The sequence below is a fragment of the Salminus brasiliensis genome, chromosome 10 (assembly GCF_030463535.1).
Source record: "Salminus brasiliensis chromosome 10, fSalBra1.hap2, whole genome shotgun sequence".
Taxonomy (NCBI): Eukaryota; Metazoa; Chordata; class Actinopteri; order Characiformes; family Bryconidae; genus Salminus; species Salminus brasiliensis.
The window spans coordinates 39,973,760-39,995,918 of NC_132887.1; the positions used below are offsets into that span (position 1 = coordinate 39,973,760).

Genomic DNA, 22,159 nt, shown 5'->3' on the forward strand with positions numbered 1-22,159 from the left:
TACAGATAGAAGGCCAAACAGAGTGGAATAAAACTATAAGCTAAAACATTATTTTAAAGAAATTCTAGACATCAGTGTAAAAGTTTTACTTTATAAAATCCTATAAAACACAAAAACTGGCTAATTTATGTTGTTGAGAACAGGGCCTGATAAAACTTAATAAAACTAAAAAATATATATATTATTATTATTTAATTATTTGAGCTTTTCCACAGAAAGAAGCAAGAAAGAAGCAGCATGTTAAGTGTTAAGAGTATGAAAGTGTCTCAGTTTTTATTGATGACTGGTCATTTTAGGAATAAATAAACAATGTTCACACAATAAGAGGACAGCAGCAGCAGCAGCAGCACGAAATGTGAACCAGAGATGCATATGAAAGCTCATTTTTCCTCTCTCTCTCTTTTCTCTAAAAGTATACAATAAATATGAACAAGGTCCTTGAGTTAAAAGTACGTACATGGTTTGGAAGGTGGTTTCTTGCACACGTCTCAAAGGACAAATGACAATAAATTAATTCGGATGTCAAATCTGGAAAGAAGATTTTGCAAGCCTTTTTTTATATCAGACAGTGAAATGAAATTTACAACCTGACCGTTCAGAGTACTTCAAAAAAAAAAAAAAAGTACTGCACATTCCCCTCAAACCAAAACTCAAATCAGATGTTTGGTAAAACATTCCCCAACACACAAGTTAAAAAAAAAAAAAAAAGGGGTTAAAAATGCAACATTCCCCTCGTGAGAAATCCTATACACTTTAAAAAGTAGCTGAATTAAAAGATATGATATACATTAGGTAATAAACATCGCTCGCAGTGAAGGAAGAAGATATGCTGAGACCTTTGAGCTCTTTAAAGTTGAAATGTTGGAGGTTTTTAAAACGCGACAGGATCAGGAAAACGACGTACTGTACCTAAAATCGCCTCAGTCTTAATCTCCGCTGGGAAACGAACACGATCCCAAGGTTGAAGGCGACGTGTGCTTAAAACGTCACCAATTAAAAGTCAGTGGTGCTTTCGCTCCCGGTCAGTATGAAGTCATTCGACTCTGGTTTGAAAGTTATGCTTCTTTTTTTTTTTATGCACATAAAAGTACCTTGTTTACTAGCGCAGCTGAAACCAAGTGGACAATAATGGCCTATTAGTGTCGGTGAAATGTAATCTCTCGGTACAAAGGAAGACCCGAGGCACTGGCGAATAAATGCCCTCCAGCCCGGGTGTGAAAAATGCTGAGCAAACTTTTAGTTAAAGGTAAAATAATGGTAGTAAGTGTTTTTACACAATGCTCAGTGTTACAGTAATACATGTCTTGAACCTGTAGTGAACACTGCTTAGTAGCTCAGTGTGTTTCTGTCCCGTCGGGAAATGACAATCACTGAAGGACACATTTCTCTTCTTTCTTAGCCATCTTTCCTTTGTTCTGTTCCAGAGTCCTCTCCAGGTGCTCATCCTCCTCTTCCGCCCTGTGAATGCATACACACACACACACACACACACACACACACACACACACACACACACACACACACACACACATTCAGACAAACACAGGGTCAAAGGTCAGACAAGGACTCAAAGAAAAGCCACCTTCAACGAGAACAACCCCACCTCACCTCCATGCTCCTGCTTCTGCTTCTGACCTGCCTGCGGTGGATCTCTAAATATTGTCTGAAGCCTCGGCTGCATTCCCTGATCTCCCCCCGCCACCTCCACCACCACCACCACCACCACCACATCCTCACCCTGCCGCAAACTCTGGCCTACCAAACCTCAGTGACGCGATCCTGGCTGGAAGAGGCTGCGATGGACTTACTCTTTCTCCTGTGCATCGAGGTCTCGGACCAGCGCGTCACGTTTGTTGACCAGTATGACCAGCTCGTCCAGAAGGAGCTGCTCCCGCCGCTTCTGGGCCTCTGTCTTCTGCCAGTCTGAAAAACAGCAAGAGGAAAACTTTTGTGGAAGAGCTCATGGTGACCCTGTGTAGATCCACACTCCACGAACTCCACAGAGCCAAAGACAGGACAATAAAAAAAAAACACCCGAAGAAGCTTCTGGACTGAGGGGAAGAACTGCCCACTGAACTCCACTCGAAGCTTAGCTGCTGGACAGGATGGAGAGTACAGCAGCTGTAAAGCATCGCTGCTGCAGTTCGGCGAGCTTCTATCAGCCGCTGGCTCCGTGGAGTTGATGCCACAGAGTGGAATTCACAAACATGAGAACATCTGATAAGAGGGGTAAACATGAGGACAAGGGGTACTGCGGTCACCCGCCAATCCCATTTAAGGCAGTTTCCCAACACTCTGGAACACCTACTGTCCACCCAACTACTCAGATATGGTTCCAAACGGGTCCGGATCTCTTGCCGCAATCCCAGACACAAAACGGGGTCTTTTTGACCCGACTAGATTCAGATTCCAGATCCTCAACCAGGGCTTTTGAAGGAGAACCCGCTTTAGCCCGCAAATGACGTCTTCCAAAAACAACCGGCAGGGACTGCCCTCAGGACTGGGTCCAGTCAGATCCTAGGAGTCCTGGTTGTGACCTGGTCTAGCTGGATGCCTCGTTCTGTTTCCTGCACTGCGGCGAGAGTTCCTGACCCGTTTGGAACCATGTCCGAGGAGTTGGGCGGACTGTTAGCTAGATGTCCTGAAGTGCTGCCTTTAAAAGGTACAGGGCCTGTCAAATGGGAAATTTCCATCCCATGTTCGTACACGTCGTCAGCGCTCTGCTTTTTTAACATACTGAGTATATATATGCTACTGCTAAGGTGTGTGTGTGTGTGTGTGTACACGAGGTGACCTGGCCAGGTCGGCTGGCTTGCCGGTCTGAAATATCAGCCCAGCTAACATGATCAGCCATTGCTGATACCAGTGGAGATTAGGTCGTGCTCACAGCCAACGGGACGTTAACTTTACCAGACCTATTTTTTCTCCTGGTGTAAGGACACACTGTGCTGGTAGCGTCTGCATGCTGCTTTCACACACACACACACACACACACACACACACACACACTTCACAGGAACCAAGAAGAAGGAAGGGGGGATAAAAAATAGAAGGCAAGCCCAACCCTGACACAAAAGTCCTTCTGCTGCTCGGCCCTCTCCCGCTAACCCGCTAACCCTCAACAGTGTATCAATATTTGACCGCGATTGATTCCCGTGAAAAAAGGGCGGAGGAGATAAAACGGACGCTTGGCCTGTTCCCCTGTAAAATGTCAATCCTTAAAATAAGTGTACTTTATTAAAAATAAATATTTCTTCTGTGGTGGTGTGAAATTGCGGCAGTGGGGCGGTGCGTGTGAGTCCCGCTGTGAGCCGGGGTGGGTCCTGAAAGGTCTCCTCCGCTGCCTCATTTAGCCTTTGAAGTGAAGCACACAGGCGAAATGAACACAGTTCCAATATTTGGCAAGTTATTCGGCCCTCCAGCACCAAAGGAAACGACTCCGCTGCCTCCAGTCTGCCTCCAGTCTTCAGCCTCATCAAAAGGCCAAAGCTGCAAAGACTCTGCAAATATTTTAAGAATCCGTCTGAAGTCGGGCTTCGCTTTAAGAACGGAATACGAGGTGGAGTAAAGACTCGGGAGTGAAGAGTCGAGAGGGCATCATGTGTTGTGTGATTTGTGAGCGAACGTTTCTTCAGTGTGTGTAAACAGTAAAAACACTTCCATCGTCTTACAACTCTGTACTGCTCCTTCTTTCCCAAACCCTAATTTCCACAGGTCAGGCTTTTACACCCCCCCCCCTCCTCCTCCATCCCCTCCCCTCGAAGTCATTCGTTGTTCAACCCCTCCATCATTTAAAGAAAAAAAGACAATGCCCACTTCACAATGAAGGGTGGGCTACGGCCAACAAAAACTTTTCCTCCTGCATGTTCCAGAGGGGTAGAGTGGCAAGCACACACAGTGAGCGAGAGAGAGAGAGAGAGAGAGAGAGACACACACACACACACACACACACAGAGAGAGACCCTCGACTCTCTCTCACCTCCGTTTCCCCCTCCAACGCTCTCGGCCAAAAAGCCAAAGACGCTCCCCGAAGGGCGCAGCAGAAGGCAGCATGCAGCTGTCAATCAAAGGCTGGAGCGGCCCGCCCCCCTCATTAAGAAGGTAAACAATAAAGAGGGACGATGAGAGACATGGGCGAGCAAACAAGCGGAGAAACCCAAGAAACCCCCTCTTAACAACCACCTCCACCACCACCACCACCTCCTCCTTCTCACTACCACCAAAAAAATGCACCCCACCCCACCTCAACCACCTTCCTAACCCCCCAAGAAAACCATCATAGCCACTCACTGAAGCTTACACACACACACACACACACACTGGAATAAAAAAAGAAAGAGAAAAGAATAAGGAAGGAGGGAGGGGAAAGGAAGGGGAAAAAGTAGAGAGGGAAGCAAGACTTGCTGGTTGGTGTAAGAGGGTGGGTTGGTGGGTTGGTGGGGGGTTTTGGAAGGAAGGGTGGGTTCGAAAGAGGGGGGTGGTGGTGGTGGTGTGTGCAATCCTTTTTGGATTACTCCTCTCTCTCTCTCTCTCTCTCTCTCGCCCACTCTCCCTCTCTCTCTCTCTCTCTCTCTCTCCATTGCCCTGGGCAATCACGTCAAAACTCACATGGTCGGTGCTTATTCAGATAACCCTAACAATGCGCACCAATGGTAACCATGTGAGCCCTCAGAAGCTACACAAGAATGCACTGGTTCAAATCCCCATGACCCTCCCCTCTCCAAAGCAAAATTTATTCAAGAGTGCAAAACTGCTCAGCAGCTTTCTAAGCGCGAGAGCGCTCCTCTCCGAGACGTCCTCGCTTTAAAATCTCCCCTAAATTCAACCGCCGAGATACGGCCACTTCGCCTTCCCGTCTGTTTTAACGCGAGGTGAAACTTTGGGGGGCGGAAGGCCGACGGGATCTCTCTCTCTCTCTCTCTCTCTTTTCTTCCTTCTTTCTTTCTTTCTTTCTCTTAGTGAAAACGCTTTTCTCCACTGAAAACAGGAAATGAGTAAGGTTGGAGGAATCCAGAGAAAAATACGTGATCTTATTACAGAAGATTTGCGCTGTAGCAGGCTTTGAGTGGCAGCGTAAGATGGCGTTGGAGAGAGGCCAACTGGGGCTGAAGACAAAGCCTAACATGGCGCCTTGAGAGGAGAAGTTGACAGGAAAATGGTCCACAACGTTGCACCTTCATTTAGGAGAGCGCTGCATGGCCAAACCTGAACGCACAGCTAAATTACTCCAATTATATACACAGTGTGTAGAAAAGTATTCTCAAAGTCTGAACTGCAGAGCATCTGGAAAATTAAACAGGCCAAAAAACTTCAGCCCATGTTGTTGGAATTGGTCTCACTGTGTTCGTACCCTCATGTCCATCCATACACTCTTTAAAATAAAGGTGCTTCTAAATGTTCTTTGAAAGATGCCATAGAGGAACATCAAGAACCAGTATCGTCATAAGAATTTCCTTACATTCGTTCTTGAGAACAATCAGATTTATGATGCGTTCTAAAGCTCTCTAAAACTCTGTCCTTCTAAACGGAATTATTCCCAAATAAGAAAACATGGGTGCAAGAATCTCCGGAAAAACGGGATACATGGGTTTAACGAAATTTCTTCATAAGAACAGTTGGTGATTAAAGCCCCATGTTTATAGTAGAGATGCATCAGTGTGAAGAAACGACCTGTAATTTAGTGAAGAACCTTTAAATCAGGAGAGCTTTGAAAGGTTCTTCACACTCACTATGGCATCACTCATATAACCACTTGAGGAACCTTCATTTTTAAGAGTGAATCTTCAGCCTATGCAGCTGTGATCAATCCTACTGCTCATTCCTTCATGTCCAACCACAGCCTCAAATGGTTCTTTTGGTTCCATAAAGAACCTTGTTTGTAATAGTTTATACTAGATCTTTACGGTCACACATCTGGAACCTAAAAATGAAGGTGCTTCGGATGCTTCTTTTAGTGAGAGTGAGCCTAAAGAACCTTTACATCAGGTGAACGTTCTTCACACCTTTCAAAAGGTACTACATCATCTCTACTGCAAACAAGGTTCTTTTTGGAAACAAAACTAAAAGTGCATCTAAAGCTTTTTTTATGCTTCCATAAAGAACTACACTACACTACACAACACCTGCTGTAGCCTTTAACCTTTAAACAGACATCAAGTGAAGGTTCTTGATATATACAACCTCAAATCTCTACTACAAACATGGTTCTTTAAGGAACCCAAAAAAAGATGCTTGCTACTAACTTCATCTCTACTTCATGGAACAAAAAGTGGTTCTTCTATGGCATTGCTCAAAGACCAGTTTTCTAAGAGTAACACAAACAGAACCTGGTTCCTTAACACAGATTAAGGCTAGTCTTGGAGTAAATTCCAAGGGCAGCAGTGTTTCCCCATTAAACATGCATTTTAGTCTCAGCTTAGTCTAAGTCTGGGGTTGGGCAACCAGCTGTTAACATCTGAGATGTGTTGTAGAGTGTGCAGTTCTGTAGTACGTTCAGTAGAACCTTTTTTATGTAGTCCAACAGATTCATAATAGTCCCATAGTTCTCCAGATTTTATGGTAAGCAAGTGTATCTGTTTACTGGGTTGCCTCTAGAAATCTTGCAATCCCTCCTATATTATAATCTTTCTCCTGGTGGCTGCAATGGAGCACCATACAGAACCCACAGTGAGATCTATAAAACATGGTGGAGGTAGGTTCACACACTGCCTTTTGTGTAATTAGGTTGGAAGGCTTGTCTGGTGTAACTTACAGTTAACCCCACCTTTGCACATGCTCTGTGATAGTCATCTTGCTCAAGTGGATTTTACATTTTTGAGCTACACAGAAAACTAAGGCCTTTAATGGAGTTATTAATGTTTATTACGGTTCTATAACTGTAAGAAACGATACTGTATCGGTTAGTTTCAGAGAGAAAACAGATGAAAAAAGCAACTTAAACAAGCATCCGGGTTGTTCTCCTCATCACTGGTGCATTGCATTCGTACCTATAGGACATCTAAACCCGGCCTATACATTACCTCTGGAACAAAGCCACGGCAGCAGGAGCAAAGCTAGCCAAAAAGCCTCACAATGGAGCAAACTGACGAGAAAAGCCCCGAATCAACAAGCGGCATTAGTGCGTTCACCGGGCCGCTCGGGAAGGGAAAGCGTGGGCCTTTTGAAACCGGATCCTGGCAGTACTTTAGTGAAGACTGCAGTGTTGGGGGGGGGGTGGACTTCCCGACACTGCCACGGCGTTCCGGTCCACTTAGCGAAGGGACACGCTACATAATCCTGCGTGAGATCAACAACTGTTCTTTTCGTATGGAGCTTAATTTAGACGAGGCACTTCAATCTGCGACACCTGGGCTGTCGGAACGGGTCAGGCTGTGGACTGAAGCTGGAGGGAGGAATTACATTAAATAAACAAATAAATATAATGATAAAAAAAAAAAAAAAAAAAAAAAAAAAAGAGTGTGAACAGCAGTGATGAAAGAAGAGCCGGTTGGTTGTGTTGCGGGTCAGACTGATCGTTTCAGAGTTAAAAAAAAAAACAAAAACAAACAGGGAAATTATTTTTACATCATTTTTGGAGCTTGAGACGGTTTCTGCTCGATTAGTGTATCGGACACGTAAACGGAAAATGACTAATTTCACGTGTTTGCATCTCACCCTCCCCCCAGCCCCTCATCACACACATATATATATATATATATACACACACACACACACACACACACACACACACACACACACACAACACACTGCTTTAGCCAGTTTGACCCGGTTTAACCGAGGCTACGAAAGTAAAATAAATATATATAAAAATTTAATTATGCAAAAAAATTAAATTAATTTAAACAAAACACACTAATTTTGACCAATATACAGTTAAAAAACACCCCAAAACAAACAAACAAAAAAACGTTTTAATTATTTTGTTTAGTGAAAATAATGAGTGCATTAACAAACATAAACCATGATCTGTAAAGGGTGAAATTTTTGATTTCACCAAATATTGGTTAAATTAATATTCACTGAGCTAAAGAAAATGTTTGTGGACCAAAATATGCTTTTTAACTTCTTGCAGACGGTGAAACACGCACCGGCTCAATGTGCCCGGGGAATATTCCTGCTGTTCCTCCCAGCTGAACAGAACAGGAGGGTTAAACGCAGAATGGAAGGAACAGAAAAAGCCGCTTCTTCTGGAATATAAACGTCCGGCGAGTGTAAAATTCACCCTTGAAAAAGCAAACGCCTGACCCTTTACAAACCCTGCTGAAATCTAGACCGAAATGGAAATAAACAGGGATTTTTTCCCTGTGAATAGTGCCAAAAAAGGAGGAATTGTCACCCCGTCTTATCTGCAGTTCCAGTCAACTAGCAATCTTGAAAGAGTTTGCAACATCATCAAAGCTGGCCATTTGACAGGATTCTAGCACTGCACCTAATCAATCTGAGGAAGACGCCGGTCCAGGCGGGTAACAAAGCTCAAATAGATTTACAAATGGGGTTGTTGGGGGGATAAGCTCCTGCACAGGATTACATATTGATTTTAAACATATAAAAAAGCTTATCATATAAAACCGTAACAACAAAAAAATAGGGGACCTATGCATAAATCCCTTTAAGAGAGGCGCGTCCACTTTCAAATAACACGCCCCGGAGTGCACCAAGTCTGAACTGAGAAAGAGATGGGAGAGGAGGGAGGGGAGAATGTGTGTGAGGAGCCAATGTGAGACTCTGTGTGTGTGTGTGTGTGTGTGTGTGTGTGTGTGCATGGCAGGCAGATAAAAAGGGCAAAAAGGATCAATTTGGAGCCAGAAAAATAAGAACCATGGCATATTGTAGAAGGCCACATTCAATCCTCAGCCTTCTTTTCCCCACACTCCATAAAGTTGCCCGTAAATCCACAGGACCAAAGAGCAGGTTATCGTTTACCAGACATTAACACTCACCGGGCCTTTTTTCCCTCTTTCTTTCTAAAACCTCCACCTGAATCTTCCCCACCTACTCAATCGCTCTTTGTGTGTGGTATGGAGGAGAAAAAAAATCGCAAGGAAATTCGCTCTCCCTCTTTTTCCCCTCTCTCTCTCTCTACCTCTCTCTCCAGCCTTACCTGAATCCCTGAATGCCAGAGGCCTGAAACTCTGAACAGTCGTGTAGTGATGTGAGCCTGACAGAGATTCTAATATAAATACAAATAAAACAGAATTACATTAAAACACTTTTTAGGTTTGGTGAGGGCAAACGACATAAATTAGCATCAAGTGTAACTGGTCCCAGTAAACATCAGCGGTGGCGTCAGAAAGGGGTAAACAATAACACACAGAAATGTCTGATGGTTTTTGCCACCTCTAAAACATCCAGATTATTTTGATGATGTCACCAGAGGGTGGGGCAAAATAATATTAAACAATAATAGCATGTTTCATCACCCCGACGCTCAGCTAGCTCAGGGAGCCTCCAGGATACCAGTACACAGTTATACGCCTTCAGACTCACGACTTTAGGGCTGCTATAAAAGCATGATCCTCGAGGATACAATCAGTTTCTATAAGCCTTAACATCAGATCAGTGATATTAGTGATTAATATTATTTGGCCCACCAGCGACACAAACAAGCCAATTCAAAACCAGCGAAATGTCTATTCTGACTTCAGGTAGAATTTATTTGCTGTAACCGATAGTTTAATCAATGCTAAACTTTAGACCAATCACAGGTGTTTATTTTTAGAGATGGTGCAATACCAGACAAAATATGTTTATTTTTTTTCCTGATACTGATATCGATATTTAAATCAGGAGAATCGGTCGATATAAGCTGATATTTTTACTTTAAAAATTACTGACAAGTTTTAAACGGTGCTGTTTTTATATTCTTCAGTTAAGATAAGTCTAAAAGTCATTAAATCAAGTACTCAAACTTTTGACCTTACCAACAGGAACTATATTTCATAGTACTTTTATTACGGTATCAAATAAAAATATGTACTGGTTTATAATGGCTCATAAACATCAATTATGTAGACTCAGGAAACTATTCCAATCATTATATAAGACAAATTACCATATATTTAACATTATATTCTATATAAAATATTCTTTATATAGGAAAAAATTTTATTTTATTTTATTACTCTTTATAGATTATAAAAAATATTGATATGAGAATAATGTACAATATATATTTACATACTTCATTTTTACCCACTTTGTCTTCGCTGCAACATCACCGGGCAACCAATGCACTTGAGGAAATAGCGCCGGGTACCCAGCTCTGATGGACTGGCCAAATGATGCCAGTGCCGGCCAGCATCACACTAAAGTGGGGACGTGGGGAGCAAGAGAGTGCCATCTACCCACCCGGAGAGAGCAAAGCCAATTGTGCTCTCTCAGGCTCCGGCTGCTGATGGCAGTCAGCATGAATTAATAATTATATATAATTCACAATATAAAACAAAATTTGAATTATATAAAAATGTATATGTATGAATTTCTCATTATATATTAGCATGTATTGTGCTTTTTAAATTAGCTCAAATATTCATTTCATACCAAATAATAAAAGTATTATATAACCTATATTACACAGAATGATATAAAGCGGACGTAAAGGCTTTGCAAAGTGTCAGGGCTGACCACCACAAAGCAGATGTTAAAAAAAGAAATATTATAATTAATTATATATTGATACACTTAATGATACAAAAATCAATTAATGATTACTGATGATTGACGCCTTATTCCAGCTCACAGCGTCCACTCTCTGCTATACTGAGGTAAAGCTGAGCACTGTGTGCAGGTTGTTACGAGTGCCATATCAGCACAGGTTGGAGAGGGGGAATGTGTGTGTGTGTGTGTGTGTGTGTACACACATCAGTGGTCTCTACTACTACTGTCATCAGCCGGCCAAGCAAATCAGAAATTACCTGTCTGCATTGGCTGCCTGTGAAAGGACCTGTTGGAGCACCAAATAAGAAAGTGATGCACATGCTTCCCTCACCAGCAGGTCAGAACTATCGCTGCCTCGCCGAAGAAAAGGCCTGTCTCTGAATGTTAAGTGCAGGAGCTCATGCCAGAGAGAGAGAGAGAGAGCGAGAGAGGGAGGGAGGGAGGGAGGGAGGGAGGGGGAGAGAGAGAACCTGAGGGCGATAAAAATGCAACAAGTTTCCAGTGTGTGCGTTTGTGGGTTGATAGGGCAGGAACCAGTGGCACCACCTTGATAAATGTATCCCCTTCAAAAGAACAGGTTTCGAGAATAATCCCACTGCAGAGCTGCGGCTTCACGTTCTAGCACCACCGTGCGCCGGTGTACCATCTGTAAATGTAAAAAACGCAGAACTGAACAGAACCAGAACGGGTTTGGGCTTCAAGAGCCCGTTTACCCCCGTTTACCCCTGCTCACTTCATGTGACTAGTGTCGGGATGATATCCTGAGAAGATTTTGGGGAGTCGAATGCGCCTCTGGTTAGTCAGATCGCTCTGTGGGACAGAATAGGCAAATTCACTGGTTGCGCTGCAGTTATTACTGCCGTTTTGTCTGTACTGGGAGGAGAACTGGTTACACTGGGAGGGGTTTTGGTGGTAGAATGAGTCTTGGAGCGGCGGAGGTGTTCTTCATTATTGAGGCACTTTTATTTCTTTATATTCTGATTCTAGTTATATTCTAAAATTCATACGCAACATTAGCTTAGTAGCTAGCTAACTAACTTGTATCAAGCCTAAATCCTAAAGCCTGTATACTCAACTTTAGCTAGCCAACATACACTGGACCATATATACTCAACTTTTACAAATTTATATATTATATTAATATCTAGCTAGCTAGCAACCCTGAACGTATATACACTTCAGCTGGCTAACTAACGGCTGAGCTGGAACGTACGGACGCAAAGTTGTATAACGCATGTATAAAGAAGATCGAGCTAGATACATGTCAGCTACATAGCTAAAGTTAAGTGCGCATTTTCTAGCTTGAACATATCTCTAACTTTAGCTAGCTAACTTACATGCTTCCACTCAACCATGTCTACTGATCATCAGCAGGCTAACACATATACGAGTAAGCTGGAACTGCACTCATCTTTAGCAGGGTAAACTTGTACATTTAGCCAGCTAGCTACCTTGTATTCAGGCTTCTGAAATTACAGAGTTAATTTGCTAAAATATTTACAGCAAATGAAAATTCTAAAAATCTATGGAAGAGAACAACGGTAAAATACCATTAGGCAATACAACAGAACAGAACTTCTATAGTAATTCTTCTATTTTTAAAGTTACTGTTATTACTTCTGACATTACTATAATATAGGTTTAGTAGTGAGGTATAACATCAGCTTTCGTGAGAATGATGAATATTTTTAAGTACAGATTAATGTATATCAGCTGTTTTCCACTCGTTATAACCCCACCCTAAACTCCCAGACCAGTCAGGCCAAATCAACACCTGCTAATTGTTGCATGTGTGTTTCTACTATGGCTGGGTCGCTTCTCCAGTGCAAAGCTAAAGATGCACAACTTCAGATTCCAGATGTGTCTTGGCTGATTGACATTTGTAGAAAGGGAAAAAACTGGCTGATCCACCGAACTATCACTTTAAAGGTGTTTGGGTCGGAGAAGGTGTCAAAGTGAAGAATTCAATGGTATCTGAAGATAGGAGAAAAAAAGAAGAAGACGACGGGAACAGCGGCTGGAAAACTAAACACATTTCACCCATGAGGAAGCAGGAACTGAGCTACAAAAACTGCATTTCCCCATCAGTGCAGAGCCAAACCCTCTATAAAGAGAGAGAGAGAGAGAGAGAGAGAGAGAGAGAGAGAGAGCGGCAGGTGGGGTGGGGTGGGGTGGGGGGGGGTGTAGCTCGTCGCATGGAGGAATAAAAAACATACAGACTCTCTGCTTGGCTATGCATGTCCACCGTCAGCCCCCTCAAACTAATTAGAATTGATTTATGATGGATCAGGTAGCTTATCAGGTGCAGAAAGAAATTACCATGGCTAGCCAAGGGGTGCAAGGGTCACCATCGAATAGCAAAATCAATTTGCATTGATTGCAAAAGGTTCATTTTGTGAAAAGAGGGACACAGTCAAAGGGATTAAAGTTAACCAGACAACTTTGATACCACACAACAGGCTTCCTCTGCTTTTTTTTACCTTCCTTTCCTGCTTGGATAACATGCACTCAGAAAGATTATAAATATACCCACTGTCGCTGACGCCTCGGGGCACATCACACGGCGGCTCCACGCTTATTGATGTCTAAGTGACATCTACACTTGCTGCAATAATACAGCAGACGCTTCGGACAAACACCAGCACTTACCGTCGCTCTCGCGACCTTCTTACCTTCTATCTCCACTTTTGCCGCTTTTTTATTCGTCTTTTATAATGAGAATCTGGCAGATTTAGCCTCTTGGACCCTGAATTTAAGCCATTCACACTTCGACACTCTGCCAAATAACATCAATTTCATAGGCCCCAAAATAGAACCCTGGGGGACTCCGAAATGTATTGGTTGATAAACCAAATGGTTACAGATGAATTCATAATAGTTTCAGTATTAAGATTAATTACTAAATAATAAACCGAAAACGTAAAAGAGTTAAGTGGAGGTTAGTGGAAAACATGATCTATGAAAAAAAATCTTTAGCTTAAAGCTAATCTAAGAATGTCAGAATTTGGCAGATTTAGCCCCTTAGGCTGTATTTAAACCCATACTGTATCACTCGTATATAATATATAATCATAAATAACATTTTATTTCAATTTCATAGGGCCTACAATAGAACCCTGTGGGACTACATATGATAAATATATATGATGAACCAGATAATTACATAATAAACATTTTCAAAACAGCAGTTTCTGCTTTAGGATAAATAATAAGTTAAGGGTGTGTGTGTGTGTGTGGGGGGTGGGGGGGGGTGAGTGCAAAACCTACTAAAGCTAATCTAAGAGTCACGTTGTGCAAAAACCATGCATCTCCCTTTTTGCCGTTTTTCACTTATTGTGATCTGGCAGTTGGTTCTTGGATTATTTACATTGTAGAAATGCTTCAAAATGACTTGAAATATATATATATATATATTTTTTTTTTTTTTCAATTGACTTTCACTGAAAGTTAGGAAGGTTTGCTATTTCTGGAGATACAAGGTTTTTGTGTTACAGTGAACAGGGTGCAGTAAACTCCTCCACGCTGCTGAAATGCAGAGAGAAGCAGGCAGAAAGTGCAGACAGGAATCTTTGTCTCTCACTGCAGTGTGAATACTCCACTCCCCCAACCCTACCCAAGCCAAGCCCCTCAAAACACCCCCTCTTCCCCTCCTCCACCCCCCAAATCAAATCCTCTCCCCACTCTTGCTTACCTTCAATCGCCAGCATTGCTCTTAACTCCCGGTTCAACAGCTCGAAGCGTCTCTCCAGATCATGCTCCCTCTCCCTGGGCAAGTTGTAAAAGTTCATCAATATGTTAATTACTAAATCATTAAACACTTAAAGAAACCTTTAATAAACATTGATTCGAGCACTCGCCGACACCTTGCCGCTTCGCATTAATCTACTGCAAAATAAGTGATACCCAAACGCCGGCGAGAGAGGCTGTTTGGGGTGATAGGACGAGAGAGGAACTGAGAGATGATGATATGTTGGGAAGGAAGGAAGGAAGGAGAAAAAAAAAGAGGGGGGGGGGGGTTGGGATCAACGAGCAAATTTAATTTCACCTCTTTCAAATGTTTTGGAAATGAGCTAATTCTGCAACCCTAATAGAATTCGTCCTTCACAGCCGGTTCGGCGACAAAGAGCGGAATGAAAGAAATAATAATAATCGCGGCCCTTTTAATTGACCACTTAAAACGCCGTTTTTTCCACTGATATAATGTGATTAGAATACTTCAATCTGTCATTTGCGAGGGCTTGGAAACTCTCGCTCGCTCTGTCTCTCTCTCTCTCGCGCGCTGTAGAATGAAAAGCAGCCTGTTTTTTTTTTATTGTGCGCCGTCAAATCAAAGGACGAACGACACAAACGAACATCACTTCATTGGCAGATCCATTCTGCAAGACATGCAGAATTATATTACGTTCTATTAAACAGCTGTAATTTAGTAAGAGAGTCTATTCAGAACGGTGCAATAAGCAGCGCGTATACACCGTGTGGACAAAAGTATTGGGACGCCTGCTCATACAGTGTCTCTTTTGAAATTTAAAGACGTTAAAAAGAGTTTCTCCTGCTTTTGTTGGAGTAGCTGTCTCGACTGTCCAGAAGACAAAGGTTTTCTACTAGATTTTGGAGGAGCAGCATTTGCTGTGAGGATGATTTGATTGCATTCAGCAACAAGAGCTAGAGTTAGTGAGGTCAGGATGTTGGATGATGATGATGATGATTATCACCACTTCACCAACCTCATCATCCCCAACTCATCCCATCCAAAAGTACTGGATGGAGCTCCTCCACCATCATCTCAGAGAACACAGTTCTTCCACTGCTCCACAGCTTAATGCTGGAGGGTGGTGGTGGTGGTGGTGGTGTGTGTGGGGGGGGGGGTGTTACACCCCTCTATTTAGCCCACGCCTGGCATTAGGCCTGGCATGGTGCCAATAGGTTCGTGCTTATCGGCACTTCTACTTCTACAGGGACTAGACAAGCTCTGTGTCAGCAGCAGCAATGGGTTCAGCTTAAACGCGGATGAATGCATTTATTAGAAGGGGTGTTCGCAAACATCTGGACACCCCCCCCTTCCACTCAAACACAGCGTTAGCTTCGCCTTGTGTTGGAATCTAAATGAACCCAAATGGATCTGAAATCAGCGCGGTATCCAGCAGGTGATCCAATTCAGCTAATGGGTGGAATAATATGAGCAGTGAATTTCATTACGGCAGTCATGTGACAACGCTATTTCATTCCCCCGGCTGAACCGGGGGGGAAGGGGCGGGAGCGGTAAAGCCGCCATACCCTTCACCGGCTGACCTTGTTCTTGGGCCCCCCCAAGTCCCTGGGGTCTGCGATTTGAAGTGTAGGTCTCTGAACGTTATATACGAGTATACACACTGATGCATTCTTCAGCGAGAGAGACGCGAGAGGGGAAGGGACAGGTGCATATGTCCAACCCGCCAATCAGCCATAACATTAACACCACCCCCTGCTTCTACACTTACTGTCTATTATATCGGCTCCACTGACCATAGAGGAGCACTGTGTAGTTCTGCAAGTACTGACTGTGGTCATCTATTTCTCTGCAGGCTCTGTTATCAGCCTCGTTTCACCCTGTTTGTTCTTCAGTGGTCAGGACCTCACTGGACGGACCACCACAGAGCAGACTGTAGCATTTGGGTGGTGGGTCTACATTCATCCACCTCAGTGACCTGCGGGCACTAATGAAAGACTAGAGCATGACCTTCTGTCTCTGCCTTTACATCTAGGGGTTGGACCAACCAAGTAGGAGTGTCTAATAGAGAGTGGACAGTGAGTGGACAGACAGACAGTGTTTAAGCAATCCAGCAGCACTGCTGTTTCCGATCCACTCGTGCCACCAGCGCAACACACACTACTAACACACTTGCCGCCACCATGTCCGTCAGTCAGGGTCACTGCAGTGCTGAGAATGCTGACCCACCACCCAAATACTACCTACCAGCTCTGGGGTGGTCAGTCCTGTGGGGTCCTTAGCACTGAAGAACAAACAGGGTGAAAGTCTGGACAGTCTGGACTTCCAAAACTACACAGTGCTGCTCTATGGTCAGTGGAGCTGATAGAATGGACAGTGAGTATATAAGAAATGGAACAGAGGGGGAGAGAGTGAGCGAGTGTGTGTGAAAGTGAGAGAAAGAGAGAGAGAGAGAGAGAGAGAGTGGTTAAGAGGGTATAACTTACAGCAGGGAGAGCTGGTTCTGGCGGCGGATAAGAGCGTTTTTCTTATTGACCAGTGTGAACCACTCCTGCATCATGGCCTCCTCCTCATCCTTATTCTTCCCTATAGGAGAGCACACACACACACACACACACACACACACCATGAGTACAACACTCAGCAATGGTTGCGACAGCTTAGCCACCTCACAGCACTTACAAGCCCCTCTTAACAACAGCCTTTCAGTTCGGTCCAGATAGATTATGATTCGCTACATAATATACACCAAATATTTGTGGACACCCCTTATCTAATACATGCATTCAGCTAGTTTAAGTCGAACCCATTGCTGACACAGATGTGCAATTGCACACACATACACACACACAGCTTGTCTAGTCCCTGTAGAGACGAAGTACTGCCAATAGAATAGGACTCACTGGAGCAGAACAACATCATGACCCTATTGACACCATACTGCCTAATAATGCCAGGCGTGGGCTAGAGAGGTATAAAGCCCCCCAGCATTGAGCTGTGGAGCAGTGGAAGAACTGTGTTCTCTGGAATGATGGTGGAGGAGCTCCATCCAGTACTTTTGGATGGGATGAGTTGGGGATGATAAGGTGGGGTGGTGATCATCATTCAACATTCTGACCTCACTAACTCTAGCTCTAGTTGCTGAATGCAGTCAAATCCTCACAGCAATGCTTCTCCAGAATCTAGTAAAAAACCTCGAGACAGTTACTCCAACAAAAGCAGGAGAAACTCTTAACAGCCTTGATTTCAGAAGACAAAGTGAATGAGCAGGCGTCCCAATACTTTTGTCCATATAGTGAGCGTATGAAAATGATTTGAATGACGGTACCCAGTGGGTAACACCAACCCTACCACCACCACCACCACCACTACCACCACCACCACCACTACCCTTCTTACTTTAAGAAAGAGTGAGGACACTTTTGCTTTCTGGGATTCCCAGACACGGATGGCTAGGGCATCACCGGGAAGCGAACTTACGACCTTCTGATGTCCGACTCAACACTTAAGGCGGGTGGTAAAGGTGGTGTAAATCACCTGTTGTCCTTCAGATCTTCAGTTTCTCAGGTAAATTTGCTGATTGGAGAAGCCAGCTGCCTTACTGGACAGTGTACAGGTCAAGCTAACGCCCCACAGAGTTTCAGTCTGAGACCTTTTTTTGATGGTTTGCTGGTTTTGCACAGAAACGCCAACACACACAACTCCTGTCTTACTTTCTCCAGCACTTTTCTCGAACCCCCCTCCCCCCCCCGAGCGAAGTGCATCAAATGAGATTAGCCCACAGGCTTTTTCTCAGCCACACAGATTGACACGCAAGTTAGGAAGCCGGCCAGAAGCGTGTTCAGTGGCAACATATTAGACACTTCACAAGACGCTGCCATTGTCAATAAAACAGAGACGGCGCTGGATTAGGTGGCTGGATTACGGGCGGCTGGTTATGTTCCCACACTGGCTGGGATTAACACTGAGCTCCAGAGACTTTGTGCTGCTTCAGGAACCACCGCCGCTAACACCCTCCAAACTGGAGACGGAATACGTATGAAGCCTTATGGTCTAAAAAAAGAAATTTCAAGAAAAAAAAGGAAAAAAAAGGAAACACCTTAAAGCAGGTGCCAAACTTCCACTGTGGGGCGGAACCATAGCTGAAGCCACGGCCACTCAGGTCACGCCAGGCTGGAGATAATGACTGATTGTACAGATGGTAAACACCATCAGCACTCGGGTGATGTAGGGGAGGTTTCGATTCTACTGTACAGATCTGCGTCAAACATCACAATTTTATGTTTGGATTTCTATTATTTATTTATTTGAACTGTAACTCTCTGATTTATAGTTTTTATTAACTGCTCTCACAGCCCTCAGTTTCTCTAATTAACCATTAAACAGGAATGTAATCATCAGTTTGTATAACTCAAGCACTATATAAAATTTTAATATAACCGCTATATAAACTCTATATAAGCTCTATGTAAAAGCTTTACTCTAGTAATGTACTTTATCCCATATATATATATATATATATATATATATATATATATATATATATATATATATATATATTAGGTTCTCTCTCTCTATATATATATATAGAACCTAATTTCCATTTCCAATAAAATAAAATTATATATATATATATGGGATAAAGTATAAAATATATGATGATAAAATATATATTATTTTTTTGGAAATGGAAATTAGGTTCTTTTAGCACCGACCAGTATTATACCTGTTAAGTAAACAAAGGTAAATATAAATGATGAAATATAAATTTCATGCACATTTTAGAAGTAGTTTTTATTTAGTTACTGAGTTTAACACTGTAGAAAGATTGATTTGTAAAGATCATTCAATAAATTTCAATAAATAAAAAGTAATTATGCTTAAGAGTGTGCAGAAGTGTCTCTCTGTAGAAGACCTGAATTATTTACACTTAGAATATCAACACAATTTGCATATATATATACGTATATATATGTATGTATATAAATTGCCATGTGTCGACTTTACAAAAGAAAGAAAGGAAAAAAAAACTTGGAAGTAAATATAAATATATATAAGAATATTTATATATGTATTTATATATGTATTTTTGGAGCATGTCTTGATATACAACTGATATACAACTGTGGTTTTTGCTCCACAGTGACTACATATATTTGGGATATCTGCTTATTCATTGATTGATTGAGTGGGTGTCCCAATACTTCTGTCTGTGTAGTGTTTGTATATCATCACTGTACTACGTAACTGAGGAAAAACTCCACAGCCCTCAATTTCTACGACTCTACCCTTACAACTGAATTCAGCTGGTAATATTACATACATGTACACACATGAAAACACATGTGGGATCTACTGCATATAGGTACTTATATATGGAATAACTGCTTATAAGCACTTGCAGATAAAAAACACTTACGGAATATGTTACATATATGTACGTCCATGTAATAAGACATATGAGTGAATACATATGGGATATTACTTATGGGTGCTTTCACCTAATAAAATAATAGTATGCATATTTCCCATAGGCACTTCTGTATATATAGTACATGTGGGATGTACGGCACAAGTACTTATATATGTGCAAAATACATATGGGGCATATTACATATATTGGGTGTCCCAATACTTTTGTCTGTATAGTGTTTGTATATGTGTATGCTATGTGTTGTTGATTATATATCAGTTGCTAGGAGATACGATTACAGTATTAAGTAATGGAGGAACTGAGGAAAAACTCTACGAATCCATTAAAACTGGATTCAGCTGGTCAACGTTTACAACGACTTGCGTAACTTCATAAAGCACCCAGCATCACCTGACCTGACCTGACCGTGCAGTGGAGCTGGGTAATGGCTGGCAGGCAGGAGGTGACGGCTGAATGAGTTAAGTGGGTTCGAGGCGTGGGACTGCCGTCACCATTCTGAGCATTTCGGCGACACTAATTATTTCTTTGAAGGAGGGATGAAAGTGGAGAAAAGATGAAAGATCCCTTAAGCTTATGTAATCACCTTCTCTACTCACTAACCCTCTGATACCTGGCTCCACCTGACGGCATCAACAACGGCATTAAGAGTCCACACACAACTTTCACTGTTCATCTCCATTTATAACTCCAGCCCTCTGTTCTCTAGAAAAAACGGCTAGAGCGCGTCTCACCGCTGAAGCAGCGGCCATGAGGAGGCCTTCAGTCTGTCCTTCTGTCCAGGATCGCAGATCACCAGGATCACAGAGAGTCCTACGGTGTCAGAAACAGCATCAGGGAGTCTGTTTGAGATTACTGAACACCTCCATACGGACTGAGGAGTGCGTGCAATGCAGTTAGCATTATGCTAACTGGCGGGGTATAGACTTTCATTAGTCTGTAAACACCAATCATGTCTTAGCTGATTGGCTACATTTAGGATAAGGAGGGCCATGATCATTTCCTCTGTAGTCTAACTTGCGCTGTACTGGGAAAGCTCTTCAGCTCAGAGGTGGTGGGTTACGCTGGGAAATGGAGCGCGTAAGAATGATCTTGAATAACCTTCATTAGCATTCGCTGCATAGACAGTACCATCAAGGCCAAACAGAGGTCGCAGTGACCCAACAGCCCAGGTGCTTAGAGCGGTCAAAGACATAAATACGCCATCAAACGGACGATGGAATGAGCAGTAATCTTGAGGTTATTACTGAGGTTAAGATTAGGGTTCGGTTTAGACAGAAATACAAACACATTACAAACATGGGGGAACGTTATACTAGAGAGAGATCCATCAATACATACAGCAAATATAACACTGTAGATGTGATATATTACATATACATACACATGAAAATACATGTGGGATCTACTGCACTGTACTTGTATATGGAATAACTGCTTATAAGCATTTGCAGATATATAATACTTACGGAATGTTACATATATGTACGTCCATTTAATAAGACATGCGAGTGAACACATATGGGATATCACATATGGGTACTTACACCTAATAAAAAAATAATATGGCATATTTCCCATTAGCACTTCTGTATATATAGTACATGTGCGATGTACAGCACAAGTAGTTATATATGTACACAATACATATGGGGCATATTAATTATAGACACTTACATCAAATAATATATATGGGACATATTACAAATATGTAAGTACATCTAATAATATGTATGGGATGTATTACTCATAGGCACTTACATCTAATAATACACATGGGATATATTACCTATAGGTAAGTACCTCTAATAATACATATGGGATATATTACCTATAGGTAAGTACTTATAATAATACATATTGGATAGAATACAAATATTTAAGTATGTCTAATAACATATTTGGGATACATGTCTGATAGATACTTCTATCAGCATCTAACAATACATATGGGATATACTACAGATAGGTACTTTCATCTAACAATACATATGGGATATACTACAGATAGGTACCTACATCTAACAATACATATGGGATATACTACAGATAGGTACCTACATCTAATAATACATATGGGATATACTACAGATAGGTACCTACATCTAATAATACATATGGGTATCCTACAGATAGGTACTTAGATCTAATAATACATATGGGATATCCTACAGATAGGTGCTTAGATCTAATAATACATATGGGATATCCTACAGATAGGTGCTTAGATCTAATAATACATATGGGATATACTACAGAAAGACCTACATAGTCCAGACTACATTATTACATTACACCGCACTGCTGTATAATAGCCATTAAGGATGAACACACAGCTGTATTACATCTATACGCCAGATTTAATA

At 42.2% G+C, this 22,159-nt stretch overlaps 1 protein-coding gene across 1 annotated transcript in view; it reads right to left on the minus strand.

The window, feature by feature from the left end:
- Positions 1–240: 240 nt before the first annotated feature.
- ehbp1 (EH domain binding protein 1) overlaps positions 241–22,159 on the minus strand; it is a 120,415-nt gene continuing 98,496 nt past the window's right edge. The window contains 4 exon segments of the mRNA XM_072688907.1: positions 241–1,458; positions 1,809–1,923; positions 14,348–14,421; positions 16,849–16,948. Coding sequence (XP_072545008.1) covers positions 1,368–1,458; positions 1,809–1,923; positions 14,348–14,421; positions 16,849–16,948 — 380 coding nt within the window. The 3' untranslated portion in view covers positions 241–1,367.